The following is a 16,219-nucleotide window of genomic DNA, read 5'->3' as shown; positions in this document are numbered from 1 at the left end:
AGTGCAGGTTTTCACCACTAGTTGGTGCATTGAGTCGATAAAAGAAGCAGCAGGAGCTGGAGGGGATTGATGAAGACCAGACGAAAGAGCCAAAACTCAGGCGGATGTGGAAGTGGCTGAACTCTGCCACCTCATGGAAAACTGAAGAACGACCTCCATCTCTTCTGCACCACTTTAAAAGAGAACATTCTGTTTTTTATCCTCATCAGTTGTTTTCAAGTGAAATCTCATATGAGTCTTCATGTTTAGTTTAGGAAAGATTTCTTTCTGGATTTAAACTTAAGCGTCTTAAATGTGGACTATTTGATATTTGTGAAAGTAAATTTTGTTACTTGTACTATTTTATGTTCTCGGCTTATACATTCAAGCATGCTGTTTTTTTTTTTTAAAAATTAGCTTAAGGTAAAATCAAACTGCAGGAATAATTAGATATTTGACATTTTCTAGTTTCACATCAACATTTGTCAGACACACCGCTACAAGAGGCCTTATTCAGTTTCATTATTTACCAGTTGTCTTTTATTTTTTTACATTTTCCCCTCTGTTTTCTGTTGATGACGTTTTAATCAAGCAGCCCAGACTTTAACATTTCTGAAGCATTCATTGCCACAGTGTAACTTCGCTGCTGTTTATCAGGATTAAATAGTTCACTCAGCATGTTATATAATCCTGAACACTGCACAAATGAGCATTTTGAAAGCCAGATAAAGCTACTGTGAGGCAGTTACCTGAACATTACAACATCATGGAAGCACAGTTTGGTTTCACTCATTTGACTCCTGAGAAGAGAAAGTTAATTCGCCACGAGTCTGTTAAACTGCACCGTCACAGGCGCAAATGTACCCGCACAAAGACATGAAGGCTTCTGGAAAACAGGGGAGGCTGTGGCGGAGATTTTACTCTCTGACTGATCTCAAATAAGAGGATTAAAGTGAACATTTCTGCATTTCATATGCATTCATCAGAGCTGGGGTGTCAAACGCTGAAATTGTAAAAAAACACTTGCTTCTTTTGGGTCAAATCATTTCAAAGATTTGGATCTTTCAGGTCGACTCATTCAAAAGAGTCGGTTCATTAGAAGTGCAATAAAGTCAGGCGGGATTCAAACCCAGAACCCCTCTGTCTGAGATTGAGCCTGCCATGTTAGAATAGAGGTCAACATGATGGAAAGCCAGCTCCAGCTCTTACGGTTCACTTCAAGGAGTCCAGTCTGCACACCGGTCCTGAGGCACAGGCGTCAAACTGGCTCCTGGAGGGCCGAAGCTTCAACACAGCTGATTGTAATGAGGCTCGTTATCAGGCTTCCTGCTGGACCCGGCCAAGAATCTTCATCACATTCAGAGGCCTGAGGTAACACAGCTAACCACTTTCCACGTCCGCAATGAAAACCTTCGCTCTTCATGTGATGATGATCATTGAAGCAATCCTAAAGATAGAAATTAGGATCATTTGTCTTTACAGACCCAGAGAACAACCCAGGTGGGACTCGAACCCACAATCCCCAGCTCCGGAGGTTGGTGCCTTATCCTTTAGGCCACTGGGTCACAAAATTCTGATCTTATATTGAATCATATCTACATCTTTTCAGAAAAATCTTTAAAATTGTTCCTCTTTGTAACAAAACAAATAAACAATGGGAATTTTAATTATTTATAGATTGCAATCTGTATGTGGCTGCTCCATCTGGATTAACAAGAAGATAACAAAAATAGGATTATTTCTGTTTCTACAAGGCGATTGTTGAATTTAGATAATCAATCATATGACGAGAGACAGATCCACCCTGCAGTAACGCAGCGTCACCAGAAAACATGGCTGGATCACAGTTCACTGCCAACTGAGCTCCATCAATCAAACACCCGGAACTCAAATTTGACCCCGTTCTTGAGACTTGTTTTTATGGAAAATGTTTCATTCTACTAGATTTTAGACGACTTCACTTAAAAAGTATATTTCAGCAAGATAAAAGAGTCTTGTTTCAATCTAATGTATCTTAAATCAAGAGCATTTTAACTCAAGTCGAGGTAGAAAAAGACAGAAAAAGTTAAACATACTTTAAATTTAGTGGAAAAATCTAAATCTGCCAATGGAACAAGTGAAAACTGATTTAAGATGCTTTATCGTAAAACAGGATGCTGTTCAAGAATGTTTCGGAGTTCATCCTGATCATAGAGTGAAGGTAAATTAATTAAAAAGTGTATTTAACTCCAAACCATAGTTTCTTGTAGTTAGAAAGTGAAGTTTATTTTTCAGTGTTGAAGGCTGTTGCACTTTGAAGGTTTCTCCTGTAGATGGTGCTGTAGCTTCATGCTAAAAAGCTTCTTGAAACGACTCAATCAACAAACTGCCCCCAATCATCAAGTCAAGACTCTTTAAATGTATTTATTTGTGTGTGAAAAGTGCTTTAAGTTTACATTTCATTCACAAACTTTCCCTCTAAAAATCTGACCCTTTTATTTAAAATAAGAAAATAATCCTTATGAAGCAACAATTTTTAATTTTACAATTTATTACAGATTGTTTGCACATAATCACTCAAAATGCTTCGCTTGTCTTTTCTTTTCTTTTCTTTTTCAAAGTATTTTTAATTGAATTTTGAGGGGTTTTTTTTCATTGATACAGTGAGGAGATTTAAATGCAGCGATAAAAACTTTTATCACAAAGCAATTTACAACATACTTTAAAATGCCTATTGATGTGCACGTACTGTACTGACACACACACACACACACACACACACACACACACACACACACACACACACACACACACACACACACACACACAGGATCTGACAAGTCAAGAGACTAACGTTCTCATGAGAAAGCTGATGTTTACCCTGCGGAAGCCATACAGCCTGAACTGTCTGTGGTTTTCACTAACACACACACACACACACACACACACACACACACACACACACACTATAGCTGTAAAACCACATTTTCACCCTCGAAAACGGGCGAAACGTATGTTTAAGGATGTTGGAACACAAAAAAAAAATTCAGTGATGCGTAAAGTTTTTCGGTCCCACAAAGAGACACACACACACACACACACACACACACACACACACACACTGTTCAGAGGACGAAACGCCTTCTTCTCTATATGTTTGTGTGCTTTCCTTCCACTCAGGAAGTGCCCTCGAGGTTGTTGAGGGGTTAGAGGAGTCAGACAGACAGGAGGGCAAAAGGTCGCTCACAGATCAGAAAACGCAGCCGTGTGTGATTCTTTTTCTTCGTCTTTGTTTCTTTTATTTTTTTGTTCTGAAAATCAAAGCGTGCGGAAATTAAACCTACACATATAAACACACCGTGAAGTTTCCACTCTAACCGTTCTGAAGAGGAACTCACAGGCTCGATCACACGTGTTATTCTTCGCTCAGAGATGTGTGCGTTGCTAAGTTTTGCTCACAACTTAAAGGTTTCCTGATCTTTTGAACTGATCTCAGCATAACTTTAGTGTATAGCTTATGAAGATCATTGGAATTAGAGTCGGTCATGCCTCTGCAAATCCCAACTGAGCCCATTATTGCTGCTCGATTTTGCAGCACTTACATAACGAGAGAACAGGAACCCAGAAAATAAACTTTTTGTCTCTGTATATGCTGGCCGGTAATTTTATCATTCCACAGAAACGTGTATATTTGTCATTTGTGAGGCACGAACTGACCGCTCGACATGCGATGTTATTTTATTTATCGGCGGTGAAGAATCGCTGACCCCTCCAGAACCTCGTCACCGTCACAAGGATTATTTCTGGCTCTACATTCGAAGTACTGGTTGCATAACAGCTTTTTCTCCGTCCTTCCCAGACTTGAACAATTGCCGAAGGCGCTTGTAGTCTGGAAAGGCTTGATTTGGCCCACTATTGTATTTATGAATATACAGTATATTCCCACAGAAAACAAAGATGCAGTACAATCAGTGGTCAATATTTGTCGGACGTCAGATGGTCATTGTGCTCAGCTGTGGCCTAAATCTGGCTTATTATTGCTTTTTTTTCAATGGTAGTTTCCTCAGATAGAGGACAGTGCAGAAACATGCGTTCGAGCTCAGTTAATGACTGTAAATCGGAGTGTGAGAGTCGGTTCTACGACTCGGTTCACTCAGGCCTCATGAGGCCTCGACAACGGGAAACCTTTGTCGTGTTTTGTGAGTCTGTTTCGAAGACGGTTCCCAAGGTAGGGTTTCTTCAAGACACTCAGTCTCCAAGGAAACGGAGGAAAAAGCAACTTTTTTTGAAACGCTGCTTCTTCAAAGTTCCTCTGCACGAGCAGATGGAACCCTTGTTCTGCATGCAGAGCTTCAGATGATGGATCCGACTGTCTGGTGGAGCTTGAACCCGCCGCTGACCCGCCTGCTGAGGGATGTTTACAGATTCATACACTGATGACCGGCTGATGAAACAACAACAACAACAAAAATGAAGCAACGAGGAGGAAAAACAGTTTCCAGGCAGGGACGCTAAATGAAGTGGAGAGAGATGAGCTGAAGCGGCTTCCGCTCTTGGGGTCATGAACATTTTTAGGAGACATTTCTCCGGGGGAAACCGTCCTGAGCTAGCAAAGAGAACCAGAGAGGATCCGGGAGGGTTTTTTTCAGGAGAGAAAACTGAAGTTTAGAAAACACTCGGACTTGGTCTCCATGGAGCTAGTTTTTTTCTACATGCGCAATGCGATGGATAATAATGTTTCCTCCATGAGTCCCAGTCCAGATTCTCCTGGTCCTGGTCCCGGTCCAGGTTCCCAACCAATAGTACCAATGAAACGTTGTCGTGTGAAAAGAGTCTGAGGCTCCTCACAGCAGACCTCGACTCCAGAGTCGGCGTCTGAGTAACGTTTACTATTCAAACCACATCCTGACTCTTTGACCTCTTTGACCTCCACCTGGTTTTTCAGACTCATTAGACGCAGATGAGCTCGAGCTTGGAATCAGACCGGGGCTCTTGAATCCAGATCTATTTCTGGTGCCGACCGAAGGGTTTTTTTTTTTTTGTTTTTTAACTGTTTTGGTGTCATTGGCCTACATCCACATCTGAAGCTATAAAACTCTTCACATGGCCTTGTGCTTCTTTTCTGTCAAAGCTTACAGGAGACAAACGAGCTCAATGCGGCAGTAAAGTCATGTCCTGCAGTCCGAGGTGAACACTTTGAGTTTTTGGAAAGTTTTTAGAGCAGACATTAAATGAAAGACTCTCCTCGGACGGCCGAAGCCGGAGGAAGCCGGCCGAGCCGAGGCGCCGGTTCCTCCCTTTTTACCTCCACCGAGTTTTCCTGACTCCCCACCTGAAGGAAACAAAAGGCTCCGAATCAGCTCCAACAAAGGGATGCAGAGGTGTGTGTGTGTGTGTGTGTTGTTTACTGCCTCGCATGTTATTCTGTGCCCGTGCGGTCTGGATTCCTGCCTTTGTGTGGAGGAAGGAAGACGTACAAAAGAAGAGCCGTCTGTTGACACGACGACTCGTCGGGATGTGTTGGCACAACGTCTCACAACGTCTCACAACGTCTCACAACGTCTCACGACGTCTCACAACGTCTCACAACGTCTCACAACGTCTCACAACGTCCCCCGTCAGCAGAACGGCCAAACCTCCACCGGTGTCAAGAATCAGAAGTCACACACTCAGAGATGAAGCAGGTGAGGAGCCGCCATCACTGGGGATTTAGACCGAATTTCAAGTGTTTTCAAATTCAGCCCAAACCCAGACATTCGTCTGAAGCAGGTGTCTGAAACATTTGTGACCAGAAGGATCGTGTCGCTTTCTACCGGAGCCACTAAACATGTCTGACCTGTCAGATCAAAACAGCTTCTAATGTTTGAGATGTAATTTTGATGTGCATACCAAAACTATATGTTATTTTGCATTTATGAATTTTCTTTCACCATCCAGGATAGTGAACATTTTATCATTATTTTAGCACTTTCAAGTTTTTTGGGGGCATTTTTTTGAGAAAATGTTACATTTCAGCCGTTTCATTAAGCTGCTTTAGTTGTTTTCTCCCCCATTTATTCCGTTTTATCACACAGAATTAGCTTAACCTGGAAATCTCTACGACTTTGTGAATGCTCACAGACACACAAAATCACTACAGATGAATGAGATTAATCACCGGCGATGAGGCCCTGATGTGCAGCAGCTAAACGCATCCAGACACGGGTTCGAACCATCGGCTTTGTGCTTTGTTTGCGTCTCCGGGTTTTCCTCTGATCGTGTTGCATCCTGAAAACCTGCAGAATCTCACAGGTTGTTTTTGTGCACCGTGTATTTGTGTCGATCCGTCTGCCTTCCAGACTCGAATCCAGGATGTGCGTCACAATGCAACACACACACACACACACACACACACCAAAGCAATGAGCAACAAGGCTTCGGAGCAGCTCAGACTCTCATCAACAGCTTTTCCACAGAGATGGAAAGAAATAATCAGTTTGCATCTCAACAAAAACATCCCTTCGTACATTCTTGAGCTATATCACCGGTTTGAAAGATTTAGAGATTTTTCGTTGATTCTGATCATTTTTAAACCACCACACTCAAAAGTCAACGCCCTCTCAGAGTTTAAATGTGAAAGACTCAGAATATTTAAATGAGAATATGGAGTTTCCGTCATGACCTTCCACAAGGCCGCTGCCTGTTTGCAGCTCTTGCCTAACCCGCCCCGCTAATCTTCAATCCCCATCTCAAGCTGCAGAGGACAGAAAACAGCCGAGCAAAACGCCCTTCTTCGAGTCTCTGCTCCACACTGAATGGGCCGGCCGCGAGGAAGAGGGAGGACAGAACAAACAGTCACGCCGTGTTCTGTTAATTAAACTGTTTGAAACTTCTAAATGGGCCTGAACTGAGCCCGGCGCTGGCCGCGGACCAACACAAACACAGCCGTGCACGCTCACGCTCGCGCTCACACACTCCCACCTGTTACATACAAAACACTTGGCAGGAGCCGGTCTGGGGGTCCGAGGAGACAGGCACCTGAACAAAGCTGCCTGACAGGAAAACATTTAAATTTCCAAACAAACTTGTAAAATTTGATCCTTTTGACTCTTTTTTTTTTTTTTTTTTAAATCAAATGCCCCTGGAAAAGTTAAAATCGGACTGGGTTTCAAACCCGCCTGCCACATGTTGGACACCTCTTGTATCTTAAGCTACAACAGTGGTGTCTAATATAAGGCCCATGGGCCAGTTTTGGCCCATGGGCCTGGTTTCTTGGGGCATTTTATTGTTTTTTTTTTTACTTTGTACCAGAAGGTTTCATCAAAATTGGTTCCATGTTGACACTGTTTTCATTTTCTGAGGAAATTGTTTGGTTTTTGTGAAAATATGGACATTTTCATCACGTACAAATCACGTCAACATATTTTTATCAAACATGTAAAAAAATTCTCCATTTATTGAATCTCTAGGAAATGTTAACCACATTTTTGTTCCTCTTCAATGAGACTCAAAGGTCACAGAATCCCTTAATTAGTTAAAATATGATATGGAAACAAAAGTAGGTCCAAAGAAGATATGAAGCCGTGAGGGAGGGTAAGATCAGTATGCTTTAATAAGATATCAGTGCAGAAACACAAACTTCTTATTGGGTTAAATTTCCCATATAGTAATAACAATGAGAACAATATATCATAATAATAAGATCAATATGGATTTTTAGCATATTAAAAAAAATCTGAATGAGCTAATATGACATTGACAAAAACAGAATACAAGTCAAGAAAAAAAAACCCTGTTGTTACACAAAACCAAAGAGAAAATGCTGATGTTGTCTTCAAAGAGGAGACCAAGTGGAGCCGATGGACTCCAGGTTTTGTTTTTTTTTGTTTTTTTTGAGCTGGACCCTTCAAGCAGCACAGAATGTCGAGCGCTACCACCGGTGAGAAACCTGCTACAGTTCAGAGAGTCCCATCTACTGTTCAAACCGGCATTCTCAGATAATTCAGCTTTCTTCTGTCCTTCAGGACAGCTGACACCCAGTTTTGGTTTCTGATAGAACAAACCGTCTTTTCCTTAAAATGCCAAGTTCAGAATAGCTGTGGAACGTCCCTTCTGTCTATTTTTATTTTTTTTTAATTTAAAATCAACTTTCATCTAGCCAACTCTGTTCACTTACATTAACACGATTTGTTTCTTAACTCATGAGTTGCTAAAAACAATCCGTCTCCTTCAGTGTGCATTAAACGCTGTAGTGCTGAATCATCTTTGGCGTCCGAAAATCAACCGTTCCAATAACATGTCCATATTGCACTTTAAATTTGCATCCAAAAATAGATATAACAATTTAAAAAAGATCATTTTGAACATGCTATAAGGTGCTTTTTTAAGATCCAGCAATAAGGAATGGGTTCATTGGCTTTAAAAATTCAAATATGAAGGAATTCCAATTTTATTATTTGAACACATGTACACATTTTTTTTTTAAGCTGTGAAAAAAAATACGTTTCGGGAGATAAAATCGTGGAATAGGAGTGATCTGTGAGTGGATGAATGGGGAAACGAATGTCAGTGGGTAAATTGTGCTGGAAATAACTCCATCACATGACCGTTAACCTCTCGATTTTAATGTATGAAGGAAATAAAGCAAACAATCATTTCAGCAAAACTTTCAATTAGTTTGGGAGCTGTTTCAAAGCATTTGGTTTGGGTTTCATGTTGCGAGAGCTCGTGAGCACAGTTTAATGAACATATTTCAAATTACCAAAGAATGAGCCGTCTTCTTTTTTTTTTTTTTTTTTGAGATTTCATCCCACGGACGCGGTTAGCATCACCCACATCGCAGCGCTAGTGCCAGAAAAGCTCACATGCACAATCAAAGCAGCATGTGCAGCATGGTGCGACACTACTCATCAAACTTATACGAGTACAGTCGATTCTTTTCCAGCTAATCCTTAAAGACCCCATCGAGCGGCTCCGTGGGCCGCCGGGGAAACGGTTTCCTTTAAAACCTCAAGCCGCAAAGTCACCAGGAGATCTACGTTGTGTTCTAATGTGTTCTAAGGTGTTCACACTCAGTTGGAGGGCTGTGGCGTTGGACATCTGAACTCGGAGTGCACCAGGGATGTGGACTGGGACCCCGAGCGAAGCACATCTGAATCCGCACCACAAGAGTGAACAAAAGCAAAGAGGCTTCCACTAAACGGTCTGCTTGTTCTACGTGGAAATAAATGATCTTCAAGAAGGAGGGAACCGAAACGGAGGTGTGAGCTAGCAAACCAGAAGGTTTTTCTTTTTTTTCTAAACTGAAATCACTGCGACTTGAAAAGTGATCAGTTCAAGAAAAAAACCTCCAGAGTTTCATCTACAGGTCGGACTGAACAAACTGTGTGCTGGAAGGGTAAATCTACAGTCACGATAAGGCACGTTTATACAGATTAAAACCCACTTTAAAGAGAAGCTCAGCACATCTTAAGGCAGAAAAACATTTAAACAGTGTTAGTGGATCCAATAAAAGCTCTAAAAATGACTTATATAAGGTCTATAAAGCACCACAGCCTTTATATATATGCAACTGGAAAACTATGTGATTAAAATGTGGCAACTTCGCCTCTTACTGTCTTTCTTATTTACTTTTTTATTACAATATTCAAAATGCTACATATCTGAAAAGTGGAACTTAGTAAAACTGACATTTTACCTTTTTTTAAATCTCAGTTTTTTTAATGTATAGTATTTTTTTTTCTTTTTTAACAACAACAGTACTGGCCAGCCAACAGATTAAAACAGGTATTTTAGGATAAAACTCTAAAGAAAGATGGATAAAAAACACCAAAAAAAGAGGAGGGGGGAAGACAGCGCTGCCAAAAGACCTGATCTAACTGCACCTAGAGGGAGGGATGAGAGGGGCGAAGTACCAGGACACAAGAACACTTCAAAATAAAAGAAAACACTGTCTTCTGCATTAGCTCTCTCATTAAATACATCAACTATATATGTGTACAAAGCTCTATAGTTCATATCCAGAAGTGGTCACCACACAAAAACAGACGAGCGAGAGAGAAAAGCGGGGAGAGGGCAGAGTCTGAGTAACAAACCAAATCGTCAGAAGCTTTCTGCTATCTGCAGGTACTTCGTGTAAAAACAACTGGCCTTTTGATAATAGTAAAGGACAAAAAAAAAAAAAAAACACTTGATGGAGTGAGTGTGGAGTGGTGTGCACAGATGGAGGGATTATTTGTCTGTGAGCAACCAAAAGTATGTTAATAAACTTGATATTGCGGTGACGTTCCAATAGTTTTCACATTTCTGAGGTTGAATTGCAGAAACTGTAGCCAATAATGCGATAATACATATATAGGACTGCATTAATTAAATGTAATACCTAATCACTTGTATTTTAGTCCAATTAAACAAAAAGCTTTTTTTTTTCTGTTTTTGTGTACTGAATTGGTATTACTTGAACCATAATTCAGGGTTGCTCGTTGGAAATTACCTGCAGCATACAAAAACAATGCACCATTACATTGAAAATGTGTTCTTTTATTGCAAATGTTGTATAATATCACAAGAAAACAGCCCGTCGGGACTCATCTTGTTCCTTATTATGTAACTGATCAATATGATTTTAATACATCTGCTTCTTCGTCTTTTTTCGCTAATTCATGCATGCCAGCTGACCCCTGTCCCCCCCCGTCACCTCCTGATCTGTGCACACCTCTGTGTTTTCCGGATGTCCGTTTCGGTGGGTGTCAGCTGACATAAAACCTCACAGCATGTGCAGGACACACTCGCTATCCGTTTGATGAATGTAGCTTCGTCACACACTGCCTAAGGCTTCAGTTCCATCAAAAATAATTGCACGATAAGAAGTAATAAAACAAAAAAACCCTGTAGTCACACAAAAGCTACTTACCCGACGAGGAAAAGAGAGATTTAGGAAGAAAAGATGGAAAAAAATAAACAAAACTTAACAATATTCAACTTACAGTAGAGTACATGTATGGCAATATATGTTTAATGATCTGGTGAACTGAGTAAGAAGAAAGTAAATGCAAAAAGAAAAAACAAAACAAAGCAGGATCGATACGTAAAGTGTCCCGTCGATTTGGATTAAATAATGTGAGGAGGGGGTGGATAGGAGCTAAAATGTCTCAATTCAGTAACAGAAATATAGAATAATCATAATAACTCTAAAATAAAAAATATAATGTTTATAATTTGACCCAAACTAATGCTACTGTGAACCGGTTAGCGGCGGGACGGGTTCAGAAAGACGAGGCAGGCCGATGAATCCCGCCGGTTTGAGCTGGGCTGGGTATCATTTCACCGCTTCTGGTTCTCTGCCGAGCTCTGCAGCTTCTGGGTCGCTTCGGGGAAAATGACGACGTATCTGCACGTTTTGTTGGATTACGTTATAACTTCTGAAACTTCAACACCGAGACGGAAGCTAACGCTAAGCTAAAAATTTTTAACAGAGCTTCCGCCTCGCGCTGCACGGAAACTGCTACGTTATGCTGACTGGACCTCTGGAGGTCCTGGCCGGGTCACCTGAGCCAGACAATCCACTGCTCCTCCAGGTGGGAGGTTTTGCACACGATCAACAACCCCATCAAAAAACAAACAAACAAACAAACAAAAAAGACAAAAACAAAAGTAAAAGAATGTTACAGAAACAGCAACGAGAAACTCGCCATCTGTGACTTGGCAGAGGCGCAGTCGTCCCGTTGCCGCCCTGCACCATCCCGCCACACGATGAGGAAACTACAAGCTGGGAAACTTGAGTGAGAACATTTACCAGGAGACATTAAGGCCATGTACCCATAAAAGACATTACATCTGAGACAGGAGAGCCACAAGCAAACACATACGAGCTCAGTTTAGAGGTTTTCGCTTGTTTCTGATTGTAAAATCCATCCAAAGCGACACAATGAAAGAAGTAAAACTTTTTTTTTTTTCCTTTTTAAATCAAGTTGACCTTCTATATACAATTAGATGTTTTATCATACAACAAAAATACAAATGACTTTACTGGAGCTGGCCTCCATAGAGATCATAACTTTAGGATTTGGGGAATCTTGTGTCTATATTCTGTTCATCTCTTTAATGGCCTCGACCAATAATTTAAATAAAACTACATTTACTAATCAGAAGCAGAAATCAGTGCTTCTTTACATTTCGCCACATCGTAAAGTGCTCCAGTCCTGCGTATTGCACCGTCGTGATTAGAAACGTCATCTTTGGGGGAACCGATGAGCAGAATCAGACAACAAGAGGAGAGGAGAGAGTTTTGGGACTTCAGAATCAGCTCATGATACCCAGCTCCAGCTCGAGTCTCTGACTGGAGCGGCGTGTCTCCGAGCTGCAGGTCAAATACTCGACATGAAAAGCACACAGTGTGTTTGTTAGTGAGAGTGTAGGTAGTACAGAGTAGAAGTAGAGGGCTGGGATGTGAGCTGCAGCTCGCTGGTTCTCCACCGTGTGGACGTTTGGGCAGAGCTAGCATGTAAAGGAGCCTTTCTACGTTTTTTTTTAATCCCACACCACTAACACCCACTTCACACCAGGCCGGGGTTAACTTCCAGGCCTTTAACCCTGGTGAGGCAGGCGTTATCCCAGTGTCAAGACTTTTTAATACAGGTCACAAGTTTTAAAAGAAAATCTCTCTGACCCCCTTCTATTTCAACATATGTGGGCAGGAGATGAGTTTTATCAATGCAGGGCAGCTTTGAGGATTTTTGAAGGGGTGTGAGTGGCTTGACCCTGATTTCTCAGCTTGTTTAGACAATCTAGAGGTTGAAGTCTACAGACGACGGGGGTGAGGCTAAATAAGGCAGGGTGTGGTAATGAATACCATTAGGTAGCTTCGCCCCGCGGCTTTCACGAGGCCTTCGAGGTACAAAGACGAGGACTGAAAAGTCTCGGGCCGCTGGGTGGGAGTCAGTCCGGGCGGAGGCCGACGGCGGGCGAGGCGCTCTAGGTGGCCTGGTCCAGGGCTCTCAGCAGGTCGCAGCCCTGGAGGAGGTGCAGGCTGCCCTGCAGCGGGACGTTGACCTCGCAGTCGTAACGGGTCAACTCGGGCAGGAAGGAGGGCTCGAAGGACGGGCCCAGCAAGCGGCTGATGCCTGGAAGACGCACAGAGACAGGAGGTGGCAGTTTTAGTACGAAGGTGGTGCAGGTTGTGTAGTTTTTCTGTTACTTGCTGGTGGGCAGTTAGACATTGCAATGGGAATATTTTCTTGAAGCATTTGCAGGTCGTTTCTAAGTTTCTGTTCGGTAAAGAACAAACTGTTTAAACTGTGAGCGAGTCTCATGATGGTGATGAGTTCCCAGCCGGTTTCTGCTGAGAGTCGTGTTGTTTTGCAGCAGAGGGCGCTGCGTTGGGCTCACCCTCTGACTTGTTTGAAGGCGGCATGTTAAACTGCGTGTAGCTGCAGCTCTTCTGGGGGAAGGCTTTTTCCGTTGCGCTGCTAATCCCGCCGCTTCCCGGATACTGAGACTTCCTGTGTTGCTGCAGCGAGCTGAGACACGAGGACATGCTGCCCGGCATCATCTGCCTCATCTCCGACTCTGAGGAGAGGAGGCGTTGACAGTTAAGCTCTGGGCGGGGCAAAGCGTTTTAGGACGGCCGACGGAAACCGGAACGTACCTGCCAGAGATCCTGAGCTGAGAGAGCGATCCATGCAGCCGTTCCCTCTCATCTTCTTCCATGTGGTCTCTGGATGCTTACTCTCCCCCTGGAGGATCAACCACTTGCTTACAACATGCGTCTTTTCCTTCTCTTCACCATGAAGACCTCAACCTGTGCGGTCCGCTCCATACTCACCACAGCCATCTGGTTGAAGGAGCGCTTGATGCTGTTGGTCATGGCCACTCTGGCTGGACTCATGTCTCTGTAGACTTGTGCAAAGTCATCAACGGACCTGAACACACAAAACATATTTCAGGACCCATTTCACACAACGTGGTTTTGAAGCGAGGGTCTATCGGAGGCCCGCCGCCTCACCTCCGCTTCTGCATGAGGTGCTGCATGGTCTGCTGGCAGGACGGGCGCCCCTCCCCCGACAGGGTGTCCATCAGGAAGGGCTTGGAGCTCCTCTGCGGCTGCTGTTGGTAGGTTAACAGAGGATCCGGGGGCCACTGCAGGTTCTGCCTGCCACCCATGGAGGACAGCGGGGTGCAGGACGGATTCCTCATGCGCCCCATCATGTAGGACATGACGTGGGTGTCGGCGGCCGCCTGCCCGCTGCCCCTCTTGTCCCCCGCGCCCCAGGAGGCCGAGGGCTGGAGCTGGTACGCGCCCTGCGGCTGAGGTGGGGAGGACAGCGGCTGGAAGAGGCTGGCGATGTTGCTGAAGCTCTGCTGCGATGGGGGCAGGTTGCCGTTGGCCCCCATGGACCCGGCGGGGGCCGCCTCCAGCGGCTCGGACTCAGGGATGATGGGATTGAGCTGGAAGTCCTCTCCGTCCATGGGGATGTACGGAGCCAGAGTCTCCAGGTCCAAGTCACTCAAGTCTCTCTGGAGTCAGAAAACAACACAGATCAGAGGTTCCTTCGTGCAGCTCTGAGCTTCCAGGGCGTCAATCAAACTGGAAACACCTCACTCGAAGGAAGGGAGGCTTCTGAGGACTCCGTTTAGGAGTGTTGCTCTAAACAATGTTAGTCATACTTGTGTCTTGCAAAGAACAACTTGACAAATGAAGCTCAGAAGACAGATGCTTCCACTGATTAAAAAACTCACACACTGTACCTTCCAGCATGAGAAGATGTGAATCAAACTAAACTACTAGAGAACTGCGTCATGCCTGATTTGGTACGAAACCGGCCACTCTGCGATGGCTTTGGTCTCCTTCACACACCTCGGTGTTTGCAGAGCCGCTGCCTCCGTCTGTGTCCAGAGCGAAGAGCTTCTCGGTGAGCTCCACCTTCAGGTCGCTCTCCACCGGGCTGTAGTAGTCGCCGGGGCTGCTGGGCTGCAGAGGAGGAAGAGGAGGAGGAGGAAGGACAGCAGAGAGGACCACCAGGACAAGCACGGACACAGAGACAAAGGAAGAGATGAGTTTTAACAAAGGCTGCATTCACTGCGGAGCGGACTTCCAAACCATCCACCCCCGTTCTTCTCACACACACACTGACCTCACCCAACACACACGATGACACAACTAATGAATCCTTTCACTCCGGCAATCAGACCGTCCTCACCGTGGAGCAGCTGCTCAGGCTCGGCGTGGCGCTGCCCGGCGGAGGATTCTGCCTCATGCTGAATGTGCCCGCCATGCTCGCCACGTCTCCGGTAACCGGAGGAGCCGGGGTCTGACACGAGGCGGCGGCGGCGGACTTGTGGCTCTCGCTCGCCCAGGATGGAGGTCTGGCAGGGCCTGAAGCAGACACCTGCGGGTACGCCGTCGGCTGCTGGGGCTCCTCGAACTGAGAGCGGCCTGCGTGGCAAAAAAGACCGATTACTGTCAAAAAACAAGGAAATAGAGGCAAACGTCCTGTGAACAAGGGGTCAGTAGCAGAAATCTTAGCAATAGACGGGATTTTAGACATGAAAAAACGATATTAACTGAATTTAGATTAAGTTTGATAATATTGAAATCAATCCATGCGCTTAAACGGAGGTTATCATCTGTGTGTATTGAGAGTTGTTCTTATAAATTCCTGAAATCTGTGATTGACTGATTTGACATTTTTACTTACAATTTAAATTTTCATGCAGGCTGCATGATATCAGACAAACACGATGCTGAGCACCGCAATAAAATGATCTGATCAAATACAAACATTAGGAGGTTTGCTCTTCCTAATGAGTGTATGCTCTCTTAATATTTTTTAACCAGTAGATCACACATTTTTTGAGAATTAATCACACTTAATAACACTTTCCGTCATATTTTAAATTCTGTTTTTTGCATGAAGTAAACTCTTCTACTTCGTGAACCGTCCTTCATTAATTCGTCTCCTCGGGTTGGTCGTGGCGTGACACTTGCTGGTCTCTGCAGCAGAGGACACTGACCGAAGTCCAGGGAGACGATGGTGTCTCCGGGCGTGGGAGCCAGCTGAGCCAGGTCCTCCGGCTCCTCCTTGAGCTCCGTGAAGAGGGCGTCTCCCGGCTCTCCGCTCAGGGCCGCTCCTCCGGCGGTGAAGAAGCTGCTCATGTGTCGAGGCTTCATCAGCGACTCCGTCTGCTCCAGAGAGAAGATCATCGACTTCTCCTCGATGTCGCTGCGGGGCGGAAGGAGAGACGGTGAAGGTTTTCTGTGGGGCAGAATGAAAGCGGCGTTTCC

At 44.2% G+C, this 16,219-nt stretch overlaps 1 protein-coding gene and 1 non-coding gene across 3 annotated transcripts in view; both read right to left on the bottom strand.

The window, feature by feature from the left end:
* Positions 1-1,471: 1,471 nt before the first annotated feature.
* trnar-ccg (transfer RNA arginine (anticodon CCG)) lies at positions 1,472-1,544 on the bottom strand. Its single transcript has one exon. It is a non-coding gene; the product is annotated as a tRNA-Arg (tRNA).
* Positions 1,545-7,735: 6,191 nt separating this feature from the next.
* Positions 7,736-16,219, bottom strand: part of LOC115399568 (endothelial PAS domain-containing protein 1-like) — a 47,384-nt gene continuing 38,900 nt past the window's right edge. For both annotated transcript variants that reach the window (XM_030107007.1, XM_030107006.1), the window contains 8 exons: positions 15,949-16,157; positions 15,135-15,370; positions 14,792-14,905; positions 13,940-14,451; positions 13,760-13,856; positions 13,583-13,670; positions 13,324-13,503; positions 7,736-13,058 (listed from right to left, as the gene is read on the bottom strand). In XM_030107007.1, the coding sequence (XP_029962867.1) occupies positions 12,910-13,058; positions 13,324-13,503; positions 13,583-13,670; positions 13,760-13,856; positions 13,940-14,451; positions 14,792-14,905; positions 15,135-15,370; positions 15,949-16,157 (1,585 nt within the window). In that variant the 3' untranslated portion in view covers positions 7,736-12,909. The remainder of the gene's footprint in view (positions 13,059-13,323; positions 13,504-13,582; positions 13,671-13,759; positions 13,857-13,939; positions 14,452-14,791; positions 14,906-15,134; positions 15,371-15,948; positions 16,158-16,219) is intronic.

This window comes from Salarias fasciatus, chromosome 13, assembly GCF_902148845.1.
Source record: "Salarias fasciatus chromosome 13, fSalaFa1.1, whole genome shotgun sequence".
Taxonomy (NCBI): Eukaryota; Metazoa; Chordata; class Actinopteri; order Blenniiformes; family Blenniidae; genus Salarias; species Salarias fasciatus.
The sequence above is the reverse complement of the archived record's forward strand: the minus strand, read 5'-3'. Positions and strand labels throughout refer to the sequence as shown.